We start from the raw sequence: 26,699 nt of genomic DNA on the forward strand, positions 1-26,699 counted from the left end.
GACTTGGTGAATGGAGCTGGTGAGCCTTTCCCCAAATTCTTGCATGCCTTCCCATTCTGAGTGAGATGGTGTCGTGGGTTGGTCCCGCCTGCAGGGAACCCATTGCTTTTGAATATCTATATCCTTATATCTTTCCACTGGGATCCCTCCTTTTATAATGTTGGGGGAGAACTTGATTCCAAACGATTTCAACTTAATACATGTTTTTGTGCAATTTGTATAGTGCTTTCGTAAACACTGAGAGGGTTGAAAGACCATTTTCTTGTAAGTCTGCCCTCATCTGCACAGTGGCTCTGCTCCTATACCAGGAAGACCCTCTGGAGTTTGATGTTGTCTGGAAACATATTAGCAGAAAATAGTATGGTATCTAATGCTAATAATTGGTTAGTGGAAATGAGAAAAGAAGAAATGTAATTGGGGCTCCTGTGGTTAACAAGATGTGAATTATGAAAACGTTTCCAGGAGAGATTCCAGGGTTGTTCCAGAAACCTGCTATTTGCATTTTAAAACATTTGGTCTCCACTGACAGGGGAGGAGGGTGGTGTTTATCAACACTGCTTTCTCTTTCAGAGTGAAGCACTCCAAATTTCCTGAGTGGTAGCTAGATAGATCCCCAGGCACACTGGATGCCTGTGTGGCCCTTACGGCCATATTTAGTCCTGTTTTGGCTGCTTGTCTCTGTCTTCATAGGACATATGTTGGTTTTGAAGGAGAGGATCTACTGGTAGACCGTGTAAGTCCCAGTCAGCCCCCTTTGCTGCTCCTGCTTCCTGGATTCTGTGCAGTGTTGCTCGTGGTCCCTGGTGACATGATACAGACCCGCGTTCCTTCCCAAGGGCTGGTCTGGGACAAGGAACCCCCCCTTTAGTGGGAATCTCATTAAAGACACAGTGTCACCTGCCCCCTGTGGGCTGGACTCCTACCGCTTCCTGCAGCCTGTGGTTCTTGGACCTGAGCTCATGCCTCCTAGTCTTTCCTTAGTGGTCACTGCTGGGTACAATACATGCGGTTCTATTTTGTGTCTATACTTGGGAATCAGCTCCTGTTCTCTTGAGTAATTGCGGAGCGTGTTTTGTTCTTGAGCTCAAGGCATTTTTTTTTTTTTTTTTTTTTTTTTTTTGGTCTGGAGAGATTACACTGTTGAGGGCAAGGACTCTTAGATCCACATACAGGTAATGGAGATGGAGGTTGGAGGCAGGGAGAAGCTTCACTTGCCATGTGCTTGGGCCAGAGTGGATGGAACCTCTGCACTGTTAAAGGAGACAGATGGGAGAGATGCACCAGGGCTCTGCTAGTATCTGGGTATCCAAGGAATTAGAATGGCCTCAGAAAGGGCTTTGTTGAGTGTTCCAGCGAGGTCTGTTAGAAATTCATTCAGTTTTTTGCATGTCTTGGCTGATTTCCCAATATTAAGGTTAGCCATTCGACATTATTGCCTTTCATCCCAGTAAAGCCTTGACCATCACTTAAAAAGGTAATTTAGTGTTAATAACAGCTAAAAAATAAAATTATCTCCTTTATTCAAAATTACCCAAGTTCTTTTTTACTTTATTCCAAACTTTTTTTTTTGAAAGATTTTATTTATTTATTAAAGAGACAGAGAGCATGAGAAGGGAGAGCGAGAGAGAGAGAGAGAGAATGAACAGTGGGACAGGTCAGAGGGAGAGGGAGAAATAGGCCCCGCACTGAGCAGGGAGACTGACGCAGGGCTCTATCCCAGGACCCCAGGATCATGACCTGAGCTGAAGGCAGATGCTTAACCTACTGAGCCATCGAGGCTCTCCCCCTACTCCAAATTCTTTAAGAAACTATTTTATACTTACTTTTCTTTTGTTGTAAGATACTGTTTCTTTTGTTGTTTATGATACTGTAATGAAAAAAAGCTATGTTTTATCTCCAACTTCTCAATATTTGATATGTAGAAGTATTTTTTTCTTCCAGAAAACAACACAAGTTGGTAAAATTTTCTTTGAGCCAATAAGCATCTTTTGAAATGATGGTTCAAATCCTCATTCATGATACCTTATCCCTCAAATCTTTTTCTTGGCCATGTATGGCTTTTATCTGGTAAAAGAAAACTTTAGGTATGACCTTTTCTCCTTGGATATAACTGTCTTCAGTAAATATCTCCTCTTATGATACAATGGCCACATCCAGAACTTGAGGCACATTGGATTTGTACTTAGAGCCATTCGCAGACCTAATGAGTTCCCCTGCTCTGTGTTCTGCTCACCCTGAAGAATTGGAGCCTGTGGGAGGTAGACTGGGCCCTTTGAAGGCACCTTCTAGTGACCTGACAAACTGAGCCTCAGAAATGCAGGCCACACAGCCAGTTAGTGGGTGATGGCGATGACTCTGGGGCCCTGCCTCTGTTTCTGTGCTGAGGTTGAGAAGACGTGAACTTTGCCTTTTTTTTTTTTTTTAAATAATATTTTATTTATTTATTCATGAGAGACACACAGGCAGAGGCATAGGCAGAGGGAGAAGCAGGCTCCCTGTGGGGAGACCGATGTGGAACTCAATCCCAGGACCCCGGGAGCACGCCCTGAGCGAAAAGCAGACACTCAACCACTGAGCCTCCCAGGCGCCCCATATGATCAGTTCTTGAAAAATGGTGGTTAATTGGATAAGTAATGTAGGACAGTGCAAACATTTACAAAAGAAGTTATGCTACCAACCACCCTGCCAACCCAGGCGCCCTGTGAACTTTGCTTTATAAAAAGACACGTGTAAGGATGGACTTAACTTTCACTTCTTTCGTGTTCATCCTTTTTTTGCCTTCCATTTGACCCTGGTCTTTCTCACTGAGATGAGGTTCTTGAGTGCCAAGGCAGACTTCACTTCTGCATCCCTTGAACATAGAGACGGTGATCATGTTTGACCCCATGCCAGCTCTGAGCAGGAGGCTCAGGGACAGTGACAGGGGAAGAAGGAATTGCAGTCCTTGTGTGGCCATTTGCCATTCTTGACTCCAGGCCACTGTCTTCCTTCCTTTTTTTTTTTTTTTAATTTTTATTTATTTATGATAGTCACACACACACACAGAGAGAGGCAGAGACACAGGCAGAGGGAGAAGCAGGCTCCATGCACCGGGAGGCCGACGTGGGATTCTATCCCGGGTCTCCAGGATCGCGCCCTGGGCCAAAGGCAGGCGCTAAACCGCTGCGCCACCCAGGGATCCCTAGGCCACTGTCTTCCATAAGTGATGATATTTGCCCACCTCCATGTGCATGCAGGTGTGCACACATGTGCCAACATGTATGTACCTCGCATAGACTCTCACACTTTGTCACTCGCACACACTCACAGTTTGGAAATGTAACCACAAATAAAAGATGTTGCTTTCTGTTTGCCACGTCAATGATCATGTCGTGGTTTGGCTTTAATGATAAAAATGGTGACTTGTCTGTCTGTAGCTCTGATTACAGTTTCTTTGCATCTGTGTTAAGTTGTTTGACAACATATTTTGAACGTAATTAGTTCCCACCAAAGTTACCTCACCTTCAGAAGTGAGAATTATTGATGTCGCTTAAAGCATAGACCAGCATGACCTGTACAGACCTGAACTCTCTTTCCAAGGTGACATTTGTATGTGGGCTTTGGTTGTCTGGGTGGGTGGTTGGATGAGTGGCTGCTATTGCTTCTTTTCTGGCATCCTTTTTCTACACACGTGTGTATATATATGTGAGTAAATGATTAAGAGATGGGATTTTATGCTCTTAGCAATTAAAAAAATTGTCATTTTGCTCATTGGCTTCTCTAGTGGTATGGCTCTTGCCAGTGCCTTTCTCTTAAATGGATTTCTTTCTTTTTTTCAATTAAAGATTTTATTTAATTATTTGAGAGAGATAAAGCATGCGTGCCTGCATGTGCACACATGAGTAGTGGGGAGAAGCAGAGGGAGAGGGAGAAGCAGGCCACTTGCTGGCCTCTATCCCGGGACCCTGGGATCATGACCTGAGCTGAAGGCAGATGCTTAACTAACTGAGCCACCTAGGTGCCCCTTAAATGGGTTTCTTATTCCTCCAAAGATACTGCAGTTTCAAAATAAAATTCTTCCAAGTTATATATAGAACCCTGAACTCCCCATTTTTAAAGTCTGGTTTTGCTTTGTTCTTCTCTGTGTAGTCCTGGGTAGGTCCTTTTATGTCTAGACGTAGAGGTTTAAAATAAAAATGATAAAGAATTTGATTACACAATTTCTAAGATCCATTTCATTTCACAATTCTGATTTCTCTCAGAGACCCAGAAATAATCCTTTCCCTCTTGCTTGGGGGAGGAAACACATAAAAAACACAACTCAAATATATTAAGGTTTTCCAGAGAAACATAACCAATAGTTTTGTGTGTGTGTGTGTGTGTGTGTGTGTGTGTGTGTAAAAAGAGATTTATTGTGAGGAATTGGCTTATTGAATATTGAAGACAAGCAAGTCCCAAGATCTGCAGTAGGCACAGATGTGGGAGAGCTTATGATGTCGTCCAGTCTGCGTTCAGAGCCCTGGGAGCCACGAGCTGACAGTGTAGTTCATGTCCAAAGGCTGGCAGGCTTGAGCCCCTAAAAGAGCCAAGGTTGCAGTTGGAGTCTGAAGGTGTAGAAAAGTCAGTGCTCCACCTGAAGGCAACCAGGCTGGAGAAAGAATCCCTCCTTGGGGGGAGGACCAGCCTTTTGTTATTCAGGCCTTCACCGGATTGGGTGAGACCCACCTACATGAGAGAGGGCATCAGTTTTAGTCTGCCTGTTTTTTTGTTTTGTTTTTGTTGTTTTTTGTTTTGTTTTGTTTTGTTTTGTTTTGTTTTGTTTTATAGAGAGGGAGTAGGGAGGGGCAAAGGGACAAGGAGAAAGAGAGAATCGTAAGCAAGCTCCACACCCAGCACGGAGCCTGACATGGGACTCTATCTCACAACCCTGAGATCATGACCTGAGCCAAAATCAAGAGCTGGATGCTTAATTGACTGAGCCACCCAGGGGCTCCTAGTCTGTCAGTTTTAATGTTGAACTTGTCCAAAAAATAGAGAAACACTCAGAATAATGTTTGTCCTGAGTATCTGGGCACCCAGTGGCACAGTCAGGTCGACACATGAAATTAACCATCACATCAAACTTCTCCAAGACAAAATTGAAAACTTTTGACTTTTTAGTTCTATCTGAAGGGTGGGGCTGAGAATTCGCCCAGTAGCCAATAGCTGTTGGCCAAATTGAGTCTGAATAACATTATTTCATATACCATCTTTATCTCTTGAGGCTTTAGTATTTTTTAGGGTTTTTGTTTCTTAAATGCTTCGAGGTCCTCTTTCTATACTTTTTTATTTTTTCTGGCAAAGCAAATCAGACTTCATTGGGCTCCATTCTACTGTATTAATATTTGAATATTACCCAGCCATTTGTTGAAGGGTGGCCCTAAGCTCAGAAAGATACAGAACAGTAGAGGACGCAAACATTGTCACAACTTTTTTTGTGACACATCTTGATTCTTGATCTGTGTGGCCATGCCCAGAACTGGTCAGCACTCTGTGTCATCAGGTGCTGAGTCACCAGTAAAAATGAAACCCGCCACCCGCTCTGTCTGCTTTCTCTCTTGACATGCCACAGTTTCAGACCTTCACCTTGCTCTGGCGAAATGCATCTCTCAGAAGTTCTGTGTCACAGGTGGTGTAGCTGGAGAGAGCTAGGAGGCAGATTTTGGTGCTGTTAAGTATCTGCAGCTCCATCTTTCTGGAGACCACATCTTAAAATAGATCAGTGTGGCCTGTGGTGTCAGAGGTGCTAGAGGAGCAGGAGGGCTGGATGTCAGTTCCTTCAGGTGTTGTTGTTCAGGGTCCCTCTCCCTGTCCCAGAAAGTGGCCGCAAGCTACTTTCATTCTTCTTTCAAAAAATACCAAGTGCCTACTCCAAAATACTGCCTTATCACAACCCCCTTGCCTGCCATGAGCATGAGGCTCACAAGGCCTTCATTTACTTTTTCCTGGAGAATCTCTAGTTTTTTTCCACATTACCCCTTGATTTGTAGATGGACAATTATTGCTATCAGTCTGGCTTTGGTGACTAGACTGTTCCAGTCAGGATTCCTTTGTCTCAAATTGACCGGAGCAAAATAAATGTATTGACCCACAGCTCATAACTGAAAAGTTCACAGGTAGCGTGCATCAGGCATAGCTGGATCCAGGGCCCTATTTACCAGGCCACCATTTCTTTTCTTGGCTCTGGGTTGATGTCACCTCATGAAAGCAGGTAGAAGTCTGGAGAGAGCTTACCTTCCCCTGTAATTCTGAACCAGTGGTTGTGGTCAGGAGGTGTAGTATGCTGAGTGCAATTGGACTGAGGGGTTCACCTCACATAAACTACGTGGCTTGAGAGGTGGGTGGTACCTTTTAAACAATTCAGGGTATTGCTACTGGAAAAAAGCATGAATGGATGCTGAGCAGAAAACTTGGTGGATGTCTGCTTTTTAATCTTTAGGATCCGTTGAAGAGTTTCATATAAGGGGAGACTCCACTACGACTCCTTTACGTTACAGAATGATTTTGTATTTCTATATACATTTGCGTTTCTTTATAAGGCATTTTTTAACCCTCCAAAATTTGAAGTGGCTTAGAAGACTTCATATTATGCACAAAGATTGGAAATGAATATTTAAAGGAATGAGAAAAGACAAAAAAAAAAGAAAAAGAAAAAGAAAAAGAAAAGCAGCGTAGGCCCAGAAGAGAAGATGATAACAAAGTTAGTCTCATATGTCTCAAAGCTGGGAGCTCCTACAGAATAATTGCTTGAAGTGACGTGCAGATTTGGCTCTGAGGTTCCCAGGAATGGCGGGTCTGGATCTTAGAGGGTGTATGTGTATGTGTATGTGTATGTGTGTGTGTGTGTGTGTGTGTGTGTGTGTGTAAGTAACATGTCCTCTTAAGCCACAGGCCCTTCTGGGAGTATGGACCCCAAGGAAAGGCCATGGGAAGATCATAAAGATGCTGTGGTCTTAGATACATTTCTTCTCCAAAGTCCTCTGGGGCGCCTGCCCTTGGGACCCTTGGCTCTTTGCTCTCAGCACCGGGTTAGAAAACAAAGCAAACAGACAGAGATTTAAACCTCCATATTGCTGGGTTCCTTCCAGGAACAATCAGAGGGTTAGACCATGTCACCTCTAGTGGGAGACAGTAAGGTGAGTCACCCCTATAACAAGGCAGAGTAGGATTACCTTAATTGTAAAGCTGGGCTGATCTTGAAAATGGACTCCTGCTTGCTTAATGACTCACATTCCTGTTTACAAACGAGTGCTGTGGAGAAATGCAGAGTGGGAGGTTCTGTTTCCCAGATGGAGACCAGAGACCTCCGGGCACGGGCAACTAGTGCTTCCTCTGAGGGCTTGGTCTGCCCCTTCTGGGGCGCAGACCTCGGGGGTTCTAGCAATGGTGGCTTTCCAGGGCCAGATCCAGGGACAGCTGCATCCAGCTAGGGCCCTGGGGTAGCACCAATTTGCTGGTCACATGGCCCCTTCCCCTTTTGGGAGTTCACATGGCCTTGGGATGGGTTTAATCCACCTGGATACTCCCCTGCCCCGCATTAAGGGGGGGACCAGGTAATATGGTGACCATGTAAATTGCTCCAGAAATGTGGTTGCTGTTTTATAGAATTTGTCCTTTATTTCCATCGACTTCCTATCTCTCAGAGTCTTTAGCACCCACTGTGCCCCTTCTGCTGATGTTGGGTGAATATCAGAACATAAGATAATTGAGTTTTGTGCTCAGTGTCGTAGTCTTAACCTTGAGTTCTTTTATTCAGGATTAAGATGGGTGAATAATTTACTTATGGCATTTTTTTCCCATATAAACCCTTTAAAAACTAGAGTAGAAAAGTCATACATCCATACAAAGGACATAGACATTTTCCTTTTTAAAAGACGGTGAGAATGATACTTCTTTGCTGTAAAATAGCTCTCCTTGGACCCCAGGTCTCTCTTTACGCCCCTAAATTCTCTATCCTGTTTATAGAGCAGTAGTCAACATCTGGATGGGCAACCGAGTCTACACAGCAGCACCATGAGTTGAGTGAGACCTGGTCCATATTCCCCTTCTGCCATTTACTAGCTGTGTGACCTTGGGCATGCTCCTTAACGTCTCTGAGTCCGTTTCCTCCTCTGCAAAATGGGCATGACGATACCTACCTCACAGGGTGGTTGTGAGGAGCTGCAGAAAAACAGGCACATTCCTGTCTAGAGCCCCAAACAGAGTAGGCAGTCAGTGAACTGAAGCCGCTGGCCTGCTGGAGCTCCAGCTGGGCTGAAATGCAGTGCAGCACATACTTCTTGAGCACTCAAGCTGTGTGCAGCCAGATGTTTCCCAGAGGTCCAGAGATGTAAGCGTAGCCACCTCTCCGAAAAATGGTAGAGCGGCAGAGGGGGAGGTGACCAGAGAGATCCTCAAGTAGCTCCCGTATTGGGTGGAACCATATGTAATTGCGTTTTTGTAGCGTAGAAATACCAGCAGTATCACGTGGCTTAGATGAATAGAGGATTCAGTAAGGTAAGTTGAGAGAGAGAGAGAGAGAGAGAGGGAATGCTGGCCAGCTGGGCCGCTGGAGCAAGCAGCGGCCGCGTCCCCTGGGGGAAGGCTGGGCAGAGGGGGGCACAGCGGGCAGGGATGCAGCGGAAAAGCTGCGCATAGAGGAGGCTGTGCTTACGGAGGGGGCCCGAAGCTAGAAGCCAGGGAGGTGGAAGAGTCCTGGGGTCGCCACGGGAGCCAGAGTCGTCCTTGCTTGGAGTTTGCCGAGAAGTGTGGGGTCAGGGAAGCAAGTCCTGCTGGGGACCGCGAATCCTGCTGGGGACCGCGAATACCTCGGTGACTGCGTCCCCCTCCCTCCCAAGCCTCACTCTGTTCCCGTTTCTTCCTGGCAGCAGTGCCCCCTCCCTTGCTGCACTCAGGGACATGACTGTCAGCACTTCTACCCCCCCTCAGACTTCACTGTCAGCACTCAAGTCTTCAGGGACATGAAAAGGAGCCACTCCTTACACAAGGTTGGGGAGCCCTGGTGTTTGGAGGTAGGTCCCGGAGCAGAACGACGGTATGAGATGAGCTAGCTCTGAACTGAAACCACCCATCCAAAGTTTGCTTTGTGCCAGGGCAGGGCCCCTGAGTGCGCCACGGCCCCTGAGTTCCCGGCATCTGGCTGTCCTGTCGGGTGCCATGCTGTCTGGGTGTCATGATCACTGATAGGTTTATCATAGCCATAAGGATGCCGGTTTACGAGGAGAGGGTGGAGGGTGGTGCTCCCATGAACCCAAGGTGCCCGGCGCCCAGGAAAGGCCACACGTGGTCCAGTGTCCTGTGTGGCTTCTGTGAGAAGGATGAACACTGTGTTATCCCATTCAGCTTGACCCCCAGGAAATGCTTTCCTGGCACGTTCCACAGCTCCCAGAAGAAAGAGAAGTTATTACCTCAATTTTGCCTTTGTTCTGAGTTATTTAGAACTTAGAGATTCTCTTGGAGAATTCAGGGTGCTGAGAAATGCCCAGTCCTCTGCAGTGGTACCTTCCTGAGGCAGCCGTGAGTGGCTTTTCTCGCAGACGTGGCTGTCCAAGGACGGGAAGCATTGTTCATTTCCTTTAAATCATTCAATACGATGTCAGTACCCCACACTGCTCCATGCTTGGGAACGACAGTTCTCTTCAAATCAGGAATCCTGAAGAATAAAGACCGTGTAGATCATGCTTTCCTTCTCAGAAAAGCAAAAGTCAACACAGATGATAAATTTTTTAAGGAACTCTTTAAGACTTAAATGGCAAATGATTTAGTATTAATATTAGTTTTTTTTTTCAAAAGAAAAATGAATATTTAAGAGCCAATTAGTGAGACTTCTATCCTTTAAAACCATTGATACTCCACCTACCACGTGCTGGGTGCTGTGTTGGGCATTAGGGCCTAATATTGGGATGCATTTCTTTCTCATCATTCTTGTTTCTGGACTTTAAAGATGTTTCACAAAATTGGAATTGGACCTTACAGTAGTTTGGTATTTTCTTCTCACTTGACGTGACACCAAGGATGTTTCTGGACACTACAACGTGTCTTGATTCTGGTTGGTGACTTCATGTGTTAGTGTCTTGCGGAGACCTTCCTATGTAGAGGGGCCCCCCTTTGGCCAGATGTGAATAAAACTGAAGATGTTTCTGGTCCCTTCCTCATCCACTAATGGTTGCCTGTACTCAGACTTCCTGGAGCCGGTGAATGCAGGAAGCCCATGTCCTTTGATGGATCTGGGCATGACAGGACAGGGAGGCCTTCTTCTGTGCAGCAGCCTTGGCCTGAGAGAAGCCTTTCCTCAGCAGCTGCCCACTGGTCCAGCCTTTAACAAGTGTGGCGGCTGGTCCTCTGACCACAGATGATAAGGCCCTGCCGCACATGGCTGTCCCTCCACCAGGGCCTGGCAAATGGTAACTCATTAATCTTTGGTCAGAGTTATGAGGTAGATAAAGGAGAACCGGGCACCCATTTTGAGTATGAGGAAAATAAAACAGGAAGACTGGGTTTCTTCCTTATAACTTGAGATCCTTGATGCTGGTGACTATGTTCATTTCTTGGCTCTGCCCTCAGGACACAGAAACATCTCGGGGAAGCACCAGTCCACCCCGCTTCCAGGATCAGATCTAAGTCTCTGAACTGTGAATAGGCCAGACACACAGACACCGCCCATGAGCTGTAGGAACTTGGACAAAGTTACCCAGCTTCTCTGCCTCAGTGGCCCTGCCGGTGAAGGGGAATCACACGTGGGCAGCTGTGAGCACCCAGTGAGTCGAAGCGTACAAAGTGGGACTTGGCTGGAGGAGCTGGGGTCCAGCACGAGCCCTGGGGCATCACATGCTGAGAGCGTGTCCGTGTGAGGGGCCAGCCGCTGCTGGGCAGCTCAGTTGGACAGCCTGCTTTGCCGGCGGTGTTGGCACGGCATCGCTAGTTAGGTGTCCTCTGTAGTACTTTCTACTTCACGAATCGTGGGTGAGGGAAACCCCGATCCACAGCGTGGGTGTGCTAGGGGCGGCTCTGGGTAGCGTAGTGGAAACCACACGAGATGGGAGTCAGAAGTAGGATTGAGTGCAGCGTTCCCTCACCTCTGTTGGCAAGAGGCTCTACCCCTCCGTGATGCACCCCCTGTGTCTGTAAAAGGGGATGGGCGTGGAACACCTGCCCAGCCTGCTTCCAGGGGGCACCAGAGCAAGATTTTACACAGCACCTCCTATGGGCCAGGCGCTCCTGTAAGGACTTTGCTTATAGTTACTCTTCAGAACCTGAGGACCATCCAAGAGGGAGATGGCTGCGATCCCTTCTAGCAAGGAAGCCACAGGGAGGTGTAGCAACTGCTTGGGATCACACAGCACAGGGGCAGAGCCATAAAACTGCTGTTACTGAAGACCACGGCAACACCCCATGGTTCCGAGTCTTCCATACCAGCCGTCCTCCACTTGCTAAAGGACATATGTCAGTCCTTCTCAGGGGCTGGGAGGAAGCTTTTGATTTGGGACATTCAGAGTCCAGTTTCTGCTTTACCACCACCACATTCGGGTCACTCTCTACCCCAGCCAGACTGAACTTTCAGTTTCCTCACTCTTTTTTCCTTGCACGTTGGCTGGATTCTGTTATTTCAGCCCTGTCCTCCAGGGAAGTAAGGTTGGTGGACCAGTTGAGTAAATATGACTAAGAAAGTCAATATCCACCTGGGCAGGCGTGAGTCACTTTTTTCTAGTTAGCTATTCATGTACATTTTTAAAACTAGCCACACAAAGTCATTGCATTGGGGCTATTAACGTGTTTAATAGTGACAATAATAGGGTGTGACCTGTGGCATAAGTGCATTCAGATAAGAAAGAGTGTTTTTTCCTGTAATTGCTTAGTTAATACCATTTTCACGGAAATGCTTGCAACAACCTTTTAAAAAGTTCTTTGTCTGAATCTTTTCCCTTATTCCTTGCTTCCTCCTTTTCAGAGGTTCTATACATTTTTCCTGATCAGTGGCCGACGATTAGCAAGATGGCACGCTCTGTCCCTTTTGATGTTTTGGGTGACTTACCTTTTTGGTGATGTTGAGCCTATTTTTATTTTGTATTTAGGGATATGGGAGTGAGTGTGTGTGTATGTGTGTATTTGGGGTGCACCTTATTATTGTTGATGCTTATTAATCTCTCAACTTACACATTTAAGGAAAAAAAAAAGAGACATCTGCTCACTTTGCAAAGCTAGTTGCACAGACAGGGAGTGAACCATTTTGGTGAAGGAGGAAATGAAACTTTTCTTAGGTTTATTAGACCACATCCTATAAATCTGTGGCTTATTATATGTCTGATTTCTGAAAAGCATGGCATCACAGCTGAAGTTTTATTTTTGCTTGTTAGTCATTGAAACAAATATAGATATTGCTTCATTTCCTTGGTACTCTATTTTTCAATACACATTATGTATGGAAAATCTGGATTTACACAACAAAGTACATTAGAGGGGAAGTCTTTGCTTTATAAATCTCTGCATTGGAACTTTGCTAGCATTCTTTTATGCTAGAATGTTTAATTTGTCTTCCTACTCTGGATTGCATAGAGAAGCAATGAGAAAACAGTAAAAGTTCCTCTCAAAGGCAATGTTAATATTTTGACAGACTTCCTTTCAGTCTTTTAAGAGATGTGTTTAGAAAATCATAGGCTGGCTCATATCATATTATATGCAATTTTCTATTTATTTTACATCTCTCCAGATGGGAGCACTTTCCTACGTATTCCATGAAGAGTCTTTGTAACACTTCTAATGGTTGCCCATTCTAGATGTGGGTATCCCCTCAGTAGGCTTAGTCATGGCCCTACTGCAAACAAACTGTTTCTAAAATTCCACTGTTACAGTGTAGCTGCATTGCACATGGAAGCAGATGTGAGTTAAAAATGATGAGGGCAAAATGACCCAGACAGTCCATACTGCCCTCATGATTAGTATGACCCATAGCTTTGTGGGTACAGCCCTGGATCATTCTGTGCTGGCCGACCAGCAGGTTCATTCCCCCCGGCCAAATTCATTTTCAGGGTGGGAGCACTCGTGAGACCACCGGTGTTGTTACTTCTATCTCTCATTCTCTCCTTGCAGAGCTTCCTTGTTGAATTCTTCCTGGTCCAATGAATGCATCTCTTTCTGCCTGTGAACCACCCCAGTAGTAGAAATGGACCCTGTCGTGGCCCACTTGGAATTTCTAGTGCCTCAGTGAAAGCACATTCCCAGTGTGTTGCGATATAGTCTGTCTCCTATGTGATTGACACAGCTTGGACAAAGCTTGGACAGGGAAACTGGCCCAGGGAGGGAGGGAGAGGATCATCCTAGGTCCTGATTCCCATGTTGTTGGCCATTCCTTGGACCCAATGCCGTGAATGCTGTTCTCTTCGTGTCTTACTCTTGTCCTCTCACCCTCTGAGGCTGGTATACGAAGTTGGCAGCCCCGGCCAACCCAATGCACGGGGTTTCTCTGAGGAGCTCAGCCCTGTGGAAGATGCAGGTGTTCCCTGCCCTGTGGCCATGCCTCTTGGGCTGTCTGACGTCTACCAGGGCGCCACAGGCTGTATCACGGCTCTTATCTTGGTGACTACCTCTCTTTTCCCCATTCTTTGTGAGTCACCTGTTTTCTTGGCGTCTCGTGTGACAAAGGTCATTAATAGAGAAGACTTGACTTTTGATGCGTGACACGTTATCACCCACACGGTTTATTGTTTTGGGTCCTCCCCTTTTGTAATTCTGTTAGGTGACAGATCACTTTTTAATGGGCTAACCTGTGTCCAGGGAGAGTTTAAATTAGCCTTCAGATTTTTTTTTTTTCATTCCTTAGAGGTGTCTCCCCCCCACCCTGATCAAATGACTCAGTCAGTACTTGGAGAGAGGGAGTGGATGCTTCCCACTAATGGTTGTGCCATTCATTACCTGTCACATCAGTCTCTGTTGTGATATCTCTGTCTCTGAGCCCTTTCTTATTATTGGTGTCTTTAATGATGCCATGGAGGTAGATGTTTGGAAATTGAGAACAGGTAAGAACCCTAGTTCTGCCCAGACTCTGGAGCTGGCTGCATTTACTCATTTTTATTAAGGGCAGTTACTGTCAAAGTAGGAAATCTGAGTTTTAATCTTTCCTTCTCAGGACAGTCCTATGCACCTTATTCAAAAGGTATTTCTTATATCAGGTGCAGCTAGTTCAGCAGGAGGCAATACTAAGAAATCATGTTCCGTCCTTTATTGCACGCATTTCCACCCTTCTCACATGGTAGCTCTGAAAGTCCCCTTTAAGCCTTTTAGCATTAAAAAAAAAAAATACAGGAGTGAAAAACTTTTCTTTCTTTGACTTGCTTTGGGGAGGAAGGTGATAGAAGTGGCTTAGTATCCTTCGCAGGAGCACATGCTGGTACTGGCTGGCTGGCCTTTCCGTGGTGGTCCTTCTCCAATCAGTTGCTGGGCCCTCGACTTGAGCTGAAAATGAGGAGGGAGGTGGCCTTTGTACAGCTGCAGGGTTTTTGACTTTTTGTTAGAAAACTCCTGGAGCTTGTGTGCCTGTCTCTGTGCACACGCACGTGTCTGGGGCCATCCCCTCGCCCCCAAGCACAAGTGCACAGCCAGCTCTGTAACCAGTGCAGCAGGAGACAAACATTTTTCTCTGGGCAAGTCTGAGTAAGAGGCCTGTTTGTGCTCACAGTGAAAATTTCTGTTTTGGCAAGTCAGTTCCTTCAGACGAGGGGAGGAACTCAAGTCACCAGAAAAAGAAGAAGGTGAGAAGCAAGGAGGGTGGGCAGGAATTGGGGTGACAGAGGCTGCGCGGCTAACCCCCCCTGGATTTATGTCCCAGCCCTACCAGTCGCTGTGTCTGCCAAGCTCTGCCGGAGCTCCTGCGTAGCAGCACCATGCCCCAGCAGTGGCCTCTCGCTGCTTAGGAAAACAGACTTGGCAGGAGAGGATGTTGGGTTGCACATGAGCTATGGGGCTGGGGGCACAGGGATCAGGGGAGCTCTCAATCACTGCTGCTCAGCCTGGCTCCCCACACCGGGTTTCTGGCAGGGCAGGTGGTTCACTGGGAGACCGGGTGACAGGTAAGAGGTCCCCTCTTCATGGGAAAAATGAGGAGCTGCTCCACCAAAAAGTAGAAGTAACTTGTAACCATCTGGAAGGACATCTAGGTTGTTGGTTGTTCACAACTCTGTCTCTTGGATGTTTCTTTGCTCTTTCCACTTTTTCAAGAACACATGAGAAAGGTGGGTGGAGGCTGGCAGAGGAGGACAAAATAGCTTGTGGCATCTTCTACGGGCTTTAGAATGCACGCAGTTCCTCAGGGAAGTGGAGCAGTTCTGGGCCTGTGGCTCTCATGATGCCTGAATCTGTTCACTTCTCAAGGGAATGGGATGGGACCCTCCTTTCTCCTTGGCCCTGTCCTGCTTTGGACAGCAAAATGTACTCAGGTCAGACTCCTGGGGGGAGCATTCTTCATTGCAGTTTTCTTGGCTGGGTCACCTACAACTGTCTATTTTTCAGTTTTGCACTTATTACATATGCTTTTGTGCCCTGATTTCAGATGTGGGTATCAAGTTTCTTTGGAGATGTAGCATTAAAAAAAAATACACATGCAACATACACAGTTAATCCTTGAACAACATGGATTTGAACTGTTCGCGTGGGTCTACTTCTATGTGGATTTTTTTTTTTAAGAAATCCAGTACAGTACTCTGAAAGTATTTTCTCTTCCTTACAATTTTCTTCATAATGTTTTCTCTTTTCTAGCTTGCTTTATTGTAAGACTATAGTATATAAGACCTATGACATAGAAATATATGTGTTAATTGACTCCTTGTGTTACCGATAAGGCTTTTGGTCAACAGTTGGCTATTAGTAGTTAAGTTTTGGGAGAAGCAGAAGTTGCATGTGGATTTTTAACTGTATAGGGGGCAGTGTCTCTAACACCCTCACCCCCGGTTGTTCAAGGGATTAACCATATTTTAAAATCTATCATCCAGCAAAATTGACTAATCTTCTGGTCTACAGTTCAATGAATTTTAGCATCAGTTTGTATTACACCTTATACACACCTTCATGCTGTTCCTTAGTCACAGGAAATGTTTATGTTTTATCATTTTTACCATTTGAAAGGTAATGTTGACTTGATTCTCTCTTTGAGAGGTTAATTTTTCACTGTTGATTGTTAGATTCTCTGCTCTTCCTCTGTGCCTTCAGGAAAAGCAATGTTCTTCAGCAAAAGAAATGTAGCCGTGGTGCCTTGGTTGTCAGCATGTTGGTTATTGACAAGTCTTGGTTGGATTTTCTGGCTGTTCTTGCCCATGCACCCAGTATGCTTTGGGCCACTCTGTGGATTATGGAGAATTCAACCCAATTCTGACAGTGGCCAAAGACAAATACAATTAATAAGGATATAGAATATATGTTATTGCTAATTATATAGGTAGCAATGAAACAACTTTGGGATTATTCTGCTTTGAATTATCTATGTTATTCTTTCCCAGATGTCAGGACAGATGATCAAACTTTGGGCATAATGTATAAAGTGAAGATGGTGCCTTTTTTATAGATTTTATTGACCCAACATGATTTCTCCCAGACTGTTTTCACTTGTTTTGTTACTTAGGTGAAAGCAGGAATTGAGTGCTTCCAGGATCATCAGTGAGTGCATCCCAGCTATGCTTTGAGACAATCATGGGAAGCCCAGAGCTACCATTTCACCTTTGGTGGTTCAAAGCTCATGCTTTCTTAGGGAAAAGTGAAATGCAGGGACATGTGTGTGATGGAGGGTCCTGTGTGTGTGCCTGTCCTCTTGAGAAATGAGCAGAGGTGACCCCAAAGGTCCCCTGCTCAGCGTGTCACACTGGACTGGACAGCAGATGATGCCTTTGCTGTGGATTGTGCTGGGGAAGGTACGAGCAATTGTACACATGTAAATTCTTGTGTCATCTAATTCCTGTCTCTGTAATTACTTGGAAACTTGCCATTGCAGCCAGTTGACAAGTGGGAACGGTGACCCAGTACAGAAAGCAGAAATTATGGGGGAGGTGACATCCAGAAACACTGTCATAGCTCTCCTTCTGGCTTTCTGGCATCCAAAACATCATTAGAGTCAGGAAAAGAGACTCCTCTCTCTTGCCAGGCTGAAAGAGTCTCTCAGAGTTTGGTAGACTCGGGACATTATTCAGCTAAGAGGAGCGAGTTTTGCTGATAAAAAACTACCATTGTCAGGCAACAGGTTTCCGGAGAAGAAACGTCCTCAGGTGGATGGAGAACGGTTTTCAGTTAAAGAACACAATGATACCACCACACAGCAAAGAAACGCAAGCCTGGGTACCTAGGCAAAACAAGAGGAGCAAAGCAGGTTAGAAACAAGTTGCTTTTCCACATCGGGATTGAGCTGATAGGGGACTTGAGACAGCCAGCAGTGGCGTTATTTTCACAAGTGGTGCAAGTGGGGCCTGGCTGCTCTAACTCCCCAACGTGCCTCCAGGAGAGCTCATTGATTGCTCAGCTCCCCTCTGAAAGTACTCACCATTTGTCTGAGTGACGTTGGAAACATTGTATCATTTCTACAAACACACAGGAGAAGGTTTATTTTTTTTTATTGGGTGACAGATCGCATGTTAGGGCACTAAAAGATGAAAGCACTAAATATTTGCTTTAGAGAAACACAGTGAAAGATTCTCTCATCCTCCCAACTGAAAACGGATGGGCTTAGAATTCCATTAACAAAATTGACTGCCTGCAGTTACACTTGCCTCCCTCTAGGCATGATTAACAAGTGGGGTAGAAAGCAAGGTTGGACAGTGGAGGATGCTACTGGATTCTTTTTCAGGTTGAGTGGAACAGGTTCGTTTTGTGCAGATGGGGGTCCAGGTTAGCCCCAAAGAAACTCCTGCCTTCTTCTTCACGTTAATCTCCTCCTCCTGGGTCTTGAATAGCAAGTTCTTCCCATTGGATTTCCTCTCCATGAAAAGGATCTACGTGTTATTCCAGCTTTTAAGGTCGATGGTAAAATCATAATCCTTGCAAGCCTTTTTGGTAGGAGACAGCTTACCTTAAAAGAGAGAATGTCATTTTGGTACTAGGGGTGTGGTTATTGCAGAGCCTGCTTCATGGAATGATTAGCAGGAGCCTGGGGTCCAGATTCCATGAATTCAAACTCTGGCTTTGCTCGTGGCTCGCTGAATGACCATGTGCATTCCTGAGGCCCATCTAGGTCTGAGTTTTTCCACTGATAAAACAGGGACATTTTTGTACCTACCTTCCATTTCTTGGGGAGATTTCAGTGAATTTATGTGTGTAAGGCAGATGACTTACATGGAGCCTGGTAAACATCTGTCAACATCAGCTCTTCACTTATTAATTCTCAGTGGGTATTTTCCAATTCATCTCTTTGCTGGGAAGAAAGGAACGTGAACTCGCTCCCTGGTAGGGGGTGTGGTTTAGTATTAATACTTACCCACCATTTGTTAAAAATCTGGTGTTCCTTGGGCCCTGGCTCCAGTGTTTCATAATATTCTTGGTTCATCCTTACAGCTAGTCCATGAGAGAAAAACTAATATTGTTCCCATTTTATATATTAAATAAATAAATAAATAAATTTTTAGGTATGGCTCTGGTTAAAATGGTTTTCATATATTCACCCACGTAAGCCTCTCAATAGATAAGAACCATTGTCTTCATTTTTAAAAAGAGGGACATTGTGACACAAAATTTAAAAAAATAATAATGTCTTTAGTTCCACTGAGAGTAATTGGTTAGGGGCTGGGATTTAAAGACTGGGCCGTCATATGTTCACAGAGGCAAGGCGCTCACCTCCCCATTGCACTGTCTTCCTCCGTTCTGTAACGTGCATGGGCCTGGCTCACCGCTATCACGGATGGGAAGCACTGAGCAGACGCACAGATGCTCTCCAGATACGCCAGTTTATGATAGTTGGAAAGAAAAATCTTTATTACCGGAAGTTGTGGCTTCTGAGTCTCTTGGCAATTGGCAGGATAGATTTTTGTGTTGTTTTGTTTTGTGTGTGTGGTTTTGTTTTTTAAATAATTAGAAACAGTTAGACTCTTGTTACCACCCACAGTAAAAATTGCTTGGATCCCGCAAATTAAGGGAAAAAAAATTAGGCCACTTGGTGGAATGATTAAAACAGAGGCTTTAAAGAGGAAAGTTTATTTTTGCAGAATGAGCTTTAGATGTGTAAATGCTGAGGATCCCCCGATTTTCACCTCCTCCTTTGTCTAGATTCAGAATCAAATAATGTTAAAGGTGGTTGCTAATGAGGGGAGGGATTCAGTGCAAGAGGACTCTGGGAAGAAACCCACATTTTTTGGTACTTGTTAATGGTATGTCTTTTGTGTGAGTGGGTGTGAGGACCAGAGCATAAAGCATATATTTGCACAGCGTGTGGTCCTTTCTGCTGCATTCCACTCCCCATGATGGTGGGCTAAGCCAGGAGGAGGAGAAAAAGCAGGAAGCTTTGACACAGCTTCAACAGTTTCCACTGTATGGACCTCATCCTTGAGATCAGAGCAAGCCAGACCTCTTTCCAGGTCAGGAGGACTGAGTCAGCACAGCCGGGACTCTGTTACTCAAGCTGTGCCCCAACTTGGGTGTGAACGATAGTCATGTCCCTGTGTGTATGTTGTTCCCCTGACTCACCCTCCTGAGATTGAGGGCCATGGTCAGAGCTGGTACCGTTAGTCAAGTCAGATGTGCTGTCCATTGGAGAACCTTTACCCCCTCCCATGTCCACCAGACCCTTCCTTGGAGTTTCAAGACTGTGAGTGGTCACATGAGTAAAGAGATGATTTCCTAATCCTCATGGGAGCCCTAAGGATTTGTCTTTGTGAAAGAAGGAACATCCTGCTGGAGGGGTATCTGTCTGTGTGTCCCATTTTAAACCACATTGCTTTTGACTTCTCTTCTATGATGATTCCCAGGCAACCTCCTCTTGCCATCCTGACTTGTTTAAATTTATGGGTTGTTGGCAAGCAATTTTTTTTTTTTGATGCTATTCTTCTCTGAGCCAGAGGCCAAGATCCCTTGTGGAGCAGTGCCTGAATTTAATAGATGTCATCTGGACACTAGGGAGGGGCACAGAGAAGTACTGGGGGAGAAGTCTTAGAAGTGAGATTCTATCCCTGGTGTGACCAGCTCCCAGCCTCTTCTTTATCCCTGTCAGGGTAATGCATTCAGAGTAATTTTTTTGGTGGTACCACATGGTATTGTGTACAGCACCCTACAGTGTTTGGACAAAGGGTCTTAGTAGACTTGCAGACAGCCGAAAAAATACATGGTAAGCTCCCCTTTCAACTTCGTCTTGAGTGTCTCAGCATTTTCGAGCCCTACTCCTGGTTGTTTACAATGCCTGAACATCTGTCCATATCTTTTGCAATATTGGGTGACACTCCAAGAATGCTTATTCTCCTCTTCTGACTGGTTGGGGACTGGGTTCCCAGGCTAGGTTCTAAGGTAGACAAGATGGTACCATCTCATTAGCTTGGCAGAGGAGGATTAAAAGGGGACTAGATGTTCTGGACTCAAGCAGGGTTGCAGGGGAGGTTTTTAGACATCAGACTTCTGCCTGAGCTGTCACAGAGGCCATTCACTTGACTCCATGAGACAGGCATCTACTGCTTCTGCACACCAATTACGAAAAAACCTTAAAAATAGCTCTTGCGGACTCTCAGGATAACACAACAGGGACGCCAGCTCTTAGGACAGCCCCAGGCCCATATAGCGTACTGTTACTGAATGCTTCTGAACCAGGTGCTGTTTGGGTGCTGGGGATAAGGGTAGGAGCAGGATGGATTGAGTCCACTCTGGAGTCTGCTCCTTTTTGAGGCATCATCAGAAGAAGTGGCCTCCAGCGCCACTGTAGAAATCAGAACTCCCTCAATGGTTGCATCTCTCCACCTTGGTGTGAATGGCCTTGGAAGTGAGGCTGCTAAAGAAAGCTGTGTTAAAGGGGGTGTTTTGTGGACAAGTCTGCCTTTGGAGTTTGGGGAGTTACCATGCCTGTGGTTCTGACCATAGCCTAGATGCTGCCAGACGTTATTTCTCTGCGTCTTCACTCCTCATTTCTGCCTGGTGACCAGGAGGATCATTTTGGTCCCATCCACCACCCACCCTCTCCTCTCTCCTCTTCCGTTTGGCCCACCAAATGGGATATCTCACCACATATCTGTTCTTGCTCATTCAACTTGGAATTCTTTGCTCTGCCTGTCTTCCAACCACAGATCTCTACTACTATACCCACCTGTCTGTGAGGTACATGCTCTGTGGGCTCCAGCCAGGCCAGAGTCTGAGCAGTGTCGCCTCTTAAGGCTTAGAAGGAGGGGAAAACAACGGAATTTGGAGAGCACCATAAGCTGGAGCTATTTAGAATAGGGCAAACAATCTTCAGTGCTCTGGGGATCAGTGTTTTTAATTTGGTTCTTGATTAAGAAAATATGTGGTCTCCAGGATTAAAAAATAAATAAATAAAGGCTCCCTCGGGAGATTGGCTGGGACTGCCTTGTGGGTAAAGAGATAGTAATAAACTGAGTATTACCTAACAGGTAGTAGCAGCTCTTGGTAAGATCATTGTGCACATGGACCTGGGCTTCTGGTGCAAGACAAATAAAATAAGTCAGGTTAGAGAAATGGACTCGAATGCCATAATATATTGGCACAAACTATGCCTGGAGCATCTATAACCACAACCAGAAAGTAATTTGTTCACCGTGGTCAGGGTGGGCAGGTTGGTAGAATCACTTATAAAATTGTAGGTTTATGAGAGGTGACTGGTAATAATCAAAGCTACCTTGTCCTGTCCAGTCCTTTCTGTAAACCTAGGGAGACTGAGGTCTGGACAGGGAAGAGATGGCTGCCAGAAGGTGATGCAGTTACATGTAGCTGGATCATGCTAGAATCAAGGCTAGAGTCTGGACCTCTTGGCTTTTCTCTTTCCATCATGCCAGCTCTGATTGAAGGTGGAGTTTGACTTTGTGAACCATTCCCGTTGAGTGCCATTAACTTTAAGCTTTTTCTAGATTAGTGTGTGAAGGTACATGTGTTCAATATGAATTCACTTATTTTCCACTTGAGAAATCCTCATTTTCTGGGATGTCCTGGGTGTTGACATAATGATGATCAGGAGGCCGGTGATGGTGATGACCGTGGACTGATAAATTATCTATTGGAGGTTAACTAGGAAGAGGTGAGTTGGAATTCACACATAAAGAGTGTTGGAAACTTTCCCAGCAATGGATGAGCTTTAGCAATACATAGAAAAATCAGATATTCCCATTCATTTGTGTTTTTTTTGTTTGTTTGTTTGTTTTCATTTGTGTTTTGAATGCTGGAGGAACAACTAGTTTTTGGCAGGGAATTTTATCTTCCTATATAATCTGCACCACCTTCTTTCCCAGAGGAGTGGTGGTTGGAAATCCTTTTACAGTGTTGCTTTCTGGGTTTTTGTTAAAAACGCAAACATAGAAATGTGTAAAAATGCTTCATTGAAAACAAGTCTGATACCAATACTGTGTGGTAAAACTTGGAAAGTGTCCAGGTTGGGGTTCTCCAATACTTGAACTCAAAGCAAGGATGACTGAGTGGAGCACGGTTAAGAACAGATTTGAGTTTCCTGGTGATTTTTAAGTTTTTGCTGAGAGTTGTTCTGCCCCTTGTGGTCCCGTGTCCTATAACTGGGAACAAGCTGATGCCCTGCCTCCCAAGTTCAGCAAGTTTGTTTTGACTTGCAGCCCATGATGGGAGTAAAGCTCTCATTATGTAATGTTAAACTGGGCCCGGAATGTCAGCTGGGCTAGGCCTGCCAAAGCTTGAAGAGTTGGTTGGGAATGGGCTATGTTTAGTATGATTAATCCAACTTGGCTGGATAAAGGGGTGGGTGGGTGTCTCTCTGAGAAGGGAGGTATGACTTGCGCTATTTCGAGTCTTTAGTATTTAGTGTAAACTCCGTAGACAAAAAAAAAGTTGAGCCTTGTGACCAACATAGTAAAATCAGGGCTGTTGATTGATACCCAAGATTACTATAGAAATCTGTGGCCAAGATCAAGGTAAATCATTTGAAATTAGGGAAATAACACTTTTGGGTTATGTGAAATGGTGTTTCTTAAAGTTAGCCTCTCCTGATCCAGTGTTGCTAGCGGGAGTACTTAGTCATTAAAACAATTTTACAAAGTAAATATTAGGTTTCTTAACAAAAATAACAATAAACCCTAATAAAAATTTAAAGCAAAGAAAGAGGTGGGCTGTTTTCCTAATAATGATTCCAAAGTGTAATTCAAGATCCACCTACTGACCTTGTCGGTCTTTGGGAACTCTTTTCTCCCTTAGCCCTCATGGGTCCCCCTTGAGGCTCTTGGCGCAGTTTCTTCTTGGCCCTTTTTAGAGGACAAAAGAATCCCATTTTTATGCAAATGCATTGGCGTTGAAGGTAGAAATAATCGGGAACCTTGTCTGCACCCTGATCCTGAAGCACAATGTGGTCCCCATCCCCACCAGAGAAAGGTTTGCCTCTTGGTGGAAATGGCAGCGCCCAGCCTTCGCCCTCCCTGAGGTAAAGGGGGATTCGCTTTTGTTTCTTCTCTGATGAATGGAAGTAAAGTGTTCACTGAACCTGGAAACACCTCCTTTTGTGGCCTGTGCTCTCCTAACACAGGCCGTTAAACTTGGGGCAATCACTCTTGGTGGGGGATTGAATGGGGCCATTGTGGGGGGGAGAGGTACACACTGAAGCCACTGAGGCCAGAGAGATGCCATTGTTTCTGAGTAGTCAGAAAAGGAGGAAGACTCTGGGGACCTCCGGGCACCCGTGCGGCCAGCACACTGACTGCTTTTCTAGGTCTGCGTTGCCCCAGGAGCCCCCCAACCGCAGCGCTGGGCGAGGTGGGCCTCGGCAGGAAGCGCAGCAGAGCCCCCTGCAGTATAGACTTGGTGCCCCCCCGGGCGCTTCCTCCACGCTTGCAGCCTGCTGGCTGCCCTAGGCCCAGCCATCATTTTTTGCAGGGAGGTGGCTGTCTTCCTCCAGGCATCCAGTTAAAAACATTTGTTAAAAATCACTTCTTCCACCTTAGGAACAACAAACTCTCCCGATTCCCTGCCAGTGACTTTTTTTGTACAACTTCCCTTTTGCCATCTGGTCTTTCAGAGGCACTTCTGATCTTAATTACAGCATTCAGCCTTTGTTTATTTAAAAATCAGAAGGCAGATAGGCTGTTTGAGGGTTTATCTGTACTAATTGTGCCAGCATACTTGCCAAGTGTCCCTTTGGTTAGTAAAGGGAACCACTGCCATCCCCACTGGTGCTGTGATTTGTGCACACGCACGCCCGTGCACGCCACCTTACCTGACGCGTTGATCAGAGGCGGGAATACACTTCTTCCCTTACGCCTGCCCTGCTGGCATTTTTCCATCCAACCTCTGCTATGTAGTATTGATATGAGGAGGATCTAGGCTTGCATCTAGGAAGGGTAAGAAGTCCTGAGTGCAGACTTAGACCCTGCCACATACTATGTCATCCCGGGGAGACTGTTTTATTCCCTGGGAGCCTCAGCTTTGGCATCTGTGAAAGTAGAGACTGGTCTCTGCACTGAGGAGAGAGAGTTGTGTGATTTAAAGGAGATGCATATGAAAGGCTGGAGAACAAGTTAGGCATCCTTGAACCTGGGGTCATACAATGGTCCAGGCCTATAAAGTTAAGCCCCCAGGCAGCCCTAGTAAACTAGAGGCTTAGATGCTGTGTATCCCTTGTCTATCTTTTGAAACATAATAGATGTGTGGTCGGTTTTGCTGTTTTTTTACCTGTCTCTTTGATAATTTTGATATTCTAATTAAACAGAGGTTTACATCAGAATACATTTTATAGATCTTCTAAATTACTCCTGCTTGACGACTATAATAAATTTCACACAGAAATTAGCTTTGCTGTGCTTAAACACTTTGAAAATACACTTGTTGAAGCCACTAAAGAGACAGGTTTAGAAAATGTTGAAGACATTAGAAATGAAGGTATTAGTCTTCTCATTTTAAAATGAGCATTGTAATTGTGATCTTCTTCCCCTGAATTTAAGAAACTCTTAGAGGAATCGGTTCTTAATGTATCTGTATGATCTCAGAGTTAACTATGCATTTTTAGAAAAGTGTATCTTTTTAGATAAAAATGAACTTAGTTGTTACACGAACTTCAGATACCTTTTTCATCTGACCATCACAATGTGACAGTTGTAAAAAAAATCAGTTTTAGAAACTATATTTATTTATTTATTTTGAAACTATATTTAAAGAATTTATGATCCTAACATATTCTTTGAAATGTTTTGAAATTATTGGAGGGGTTTTTTGTTGTTGTTGTTTTGTTTTTTAAGAAAAAAATTTACCCTGAAAAGTACTCTAGTTGTAGTGTCTTTATATATAAATTCCCATAACAAGCATTTCTTGAGCATCTACCCGGTGCTTAATTTGTTCTGTATGTTTGTACTTAAGACATGGTGGTAACCATGGAATATACACACATTTTCGGTAAAGGAAGCTGTTTTCCATATAAGCATGGCTGCCCCGAAATTATAGTGAAGGGTGAGGTAGATTCTAATTGCTGACTCATGAGCTCAACATCTATATATTTTACCTAATTTATAGTTGGGAAAGCAGCTAAAAACGTTGAGTCCACGCCAGTTGTTTGAGGAGTTGTCATTTATATAGCCCTGGAATTAGGTTCGGAAGTATTGGAAGGCCCCGTGCTGTGTATTGGGTCAAAGAGAAGAAGTCCAAATTAGTATTAATTGGTATTCATGATTGCTTCATGAGCACCAGTGATGTTTTGTCCCAAGCATAGACTAACTTGGCCAACTTTATGGGTCAGACAAAATAGCCAACAGCTCAAGTTATGGATGGTGTGAAAAACACAGCATCCAATTGTTAACACCATGTTCCCAAGTCTGTGATGTTCTTTGACCTCTGGTGCAAATAGCTGTTCATCTCAAGATGATTTGACAGCATAATTTAGTATTTGGGATTCTTTTAAAACTACAAAAGAGGGGGTGATTAAAAACTTGTACTTCTTCTCTAGCATATAAAGCAAGCTTTTCATTTATATTTTTCAGGGGACAGAGTTATTGGAATTGAACATTGGCCTGGGTAGTTATGTTATACAGAACTGGTTTCTGTTTGAAGTTAGTTGACTTTGACTGGAGTATACAAATACCATCAAGGTACTCCAGGAGTGCATCTGTTAGCTCTTGGACATTTGTAATCATCGCCCTCTAGATTGCAAGCTTCCTGAAGACAGGGACTTTTCTGTGTTTGGTTCACTGATTTATCCCTAGTGCCTAGACCATGGAACAGACAGTGAATCAGTATTGATAGAATCAGTGAATGGGACGAATGTAGGGAAGATTTCTACTGTGTTCACGACAACTGCAGCAGTAAGTTCTCTTTTCCATTTGCTCAAGTTAATAACCATCTAATCTCGAGTAAGTTCTAAATCCTCTGAGTGTGTTTGTTTTTCTGCCTATAAAAGGAGGCTGTTGTCACGTAAGACTTTATTTGATTATGAGAAATAGTCCCTCCTAAACTTCCTTGAAGAAAGGTGCTAGACGAAAACAAGATGGTTTTGAAAAAAAACACCACAGTCCAGACTGTAGTAAGATGCTTGATTGCATTTGAAACCAGTTTCACAGTCTGCTTTAGGC

General features: G+C 44.8%; 1 protein-coding gene across 30 annotated transcripts in view; it reads left to right on the forward strand.

Annotated features, from left to right (window-relative positions):
* The window catches only part of TCF7L2 (transcription factor 7 like 2), a 201,423-nt gene that overhangs the window by 119,842 nt on the left and 54,882 nt on the right, over nt 1-26,699 (forward strand). For 11 of the 30 annotated variants that reach the window (XM_055300462.1, XM_055300465.1, XM_055300461.1 and 8 more), the window contains one exon: nt 8,886-9,029. The exons of 16 other annotated variants lie outside the window; for them this stretch is intronic. In XM_055300462.1, the coding sequence (XP_055156437.1) occupies nt 8,886-9,029 (144 nt within the window). The remainder of the gene's footprint in view (nt 1-8,885; nt 9,030-26,699) is intronic. 3 more of the 30 variants (XM_055300464.1, XM_055300471.1, XM_055300487.1) reach the window with 1 other exon arrangement.

This window comes from Nyctereutes procyonoides, unplaced genomic scaffold (genome assembly GCF_905146905.1).
Source record: "Nyctereutes procyonoides isolate TBG_1078 unplaced genomic scaffold, NYPRO_anot_genome, whole genome shotgun sequence".
In the NCBI taxonomy this organism is placed as follows: domain Eukaryota; kingdom Metazoa; phylum Chordata; class Mammalia; order Carnivora; family Canidae; genus Nyctereutes; species Nyctereutes procyonoides.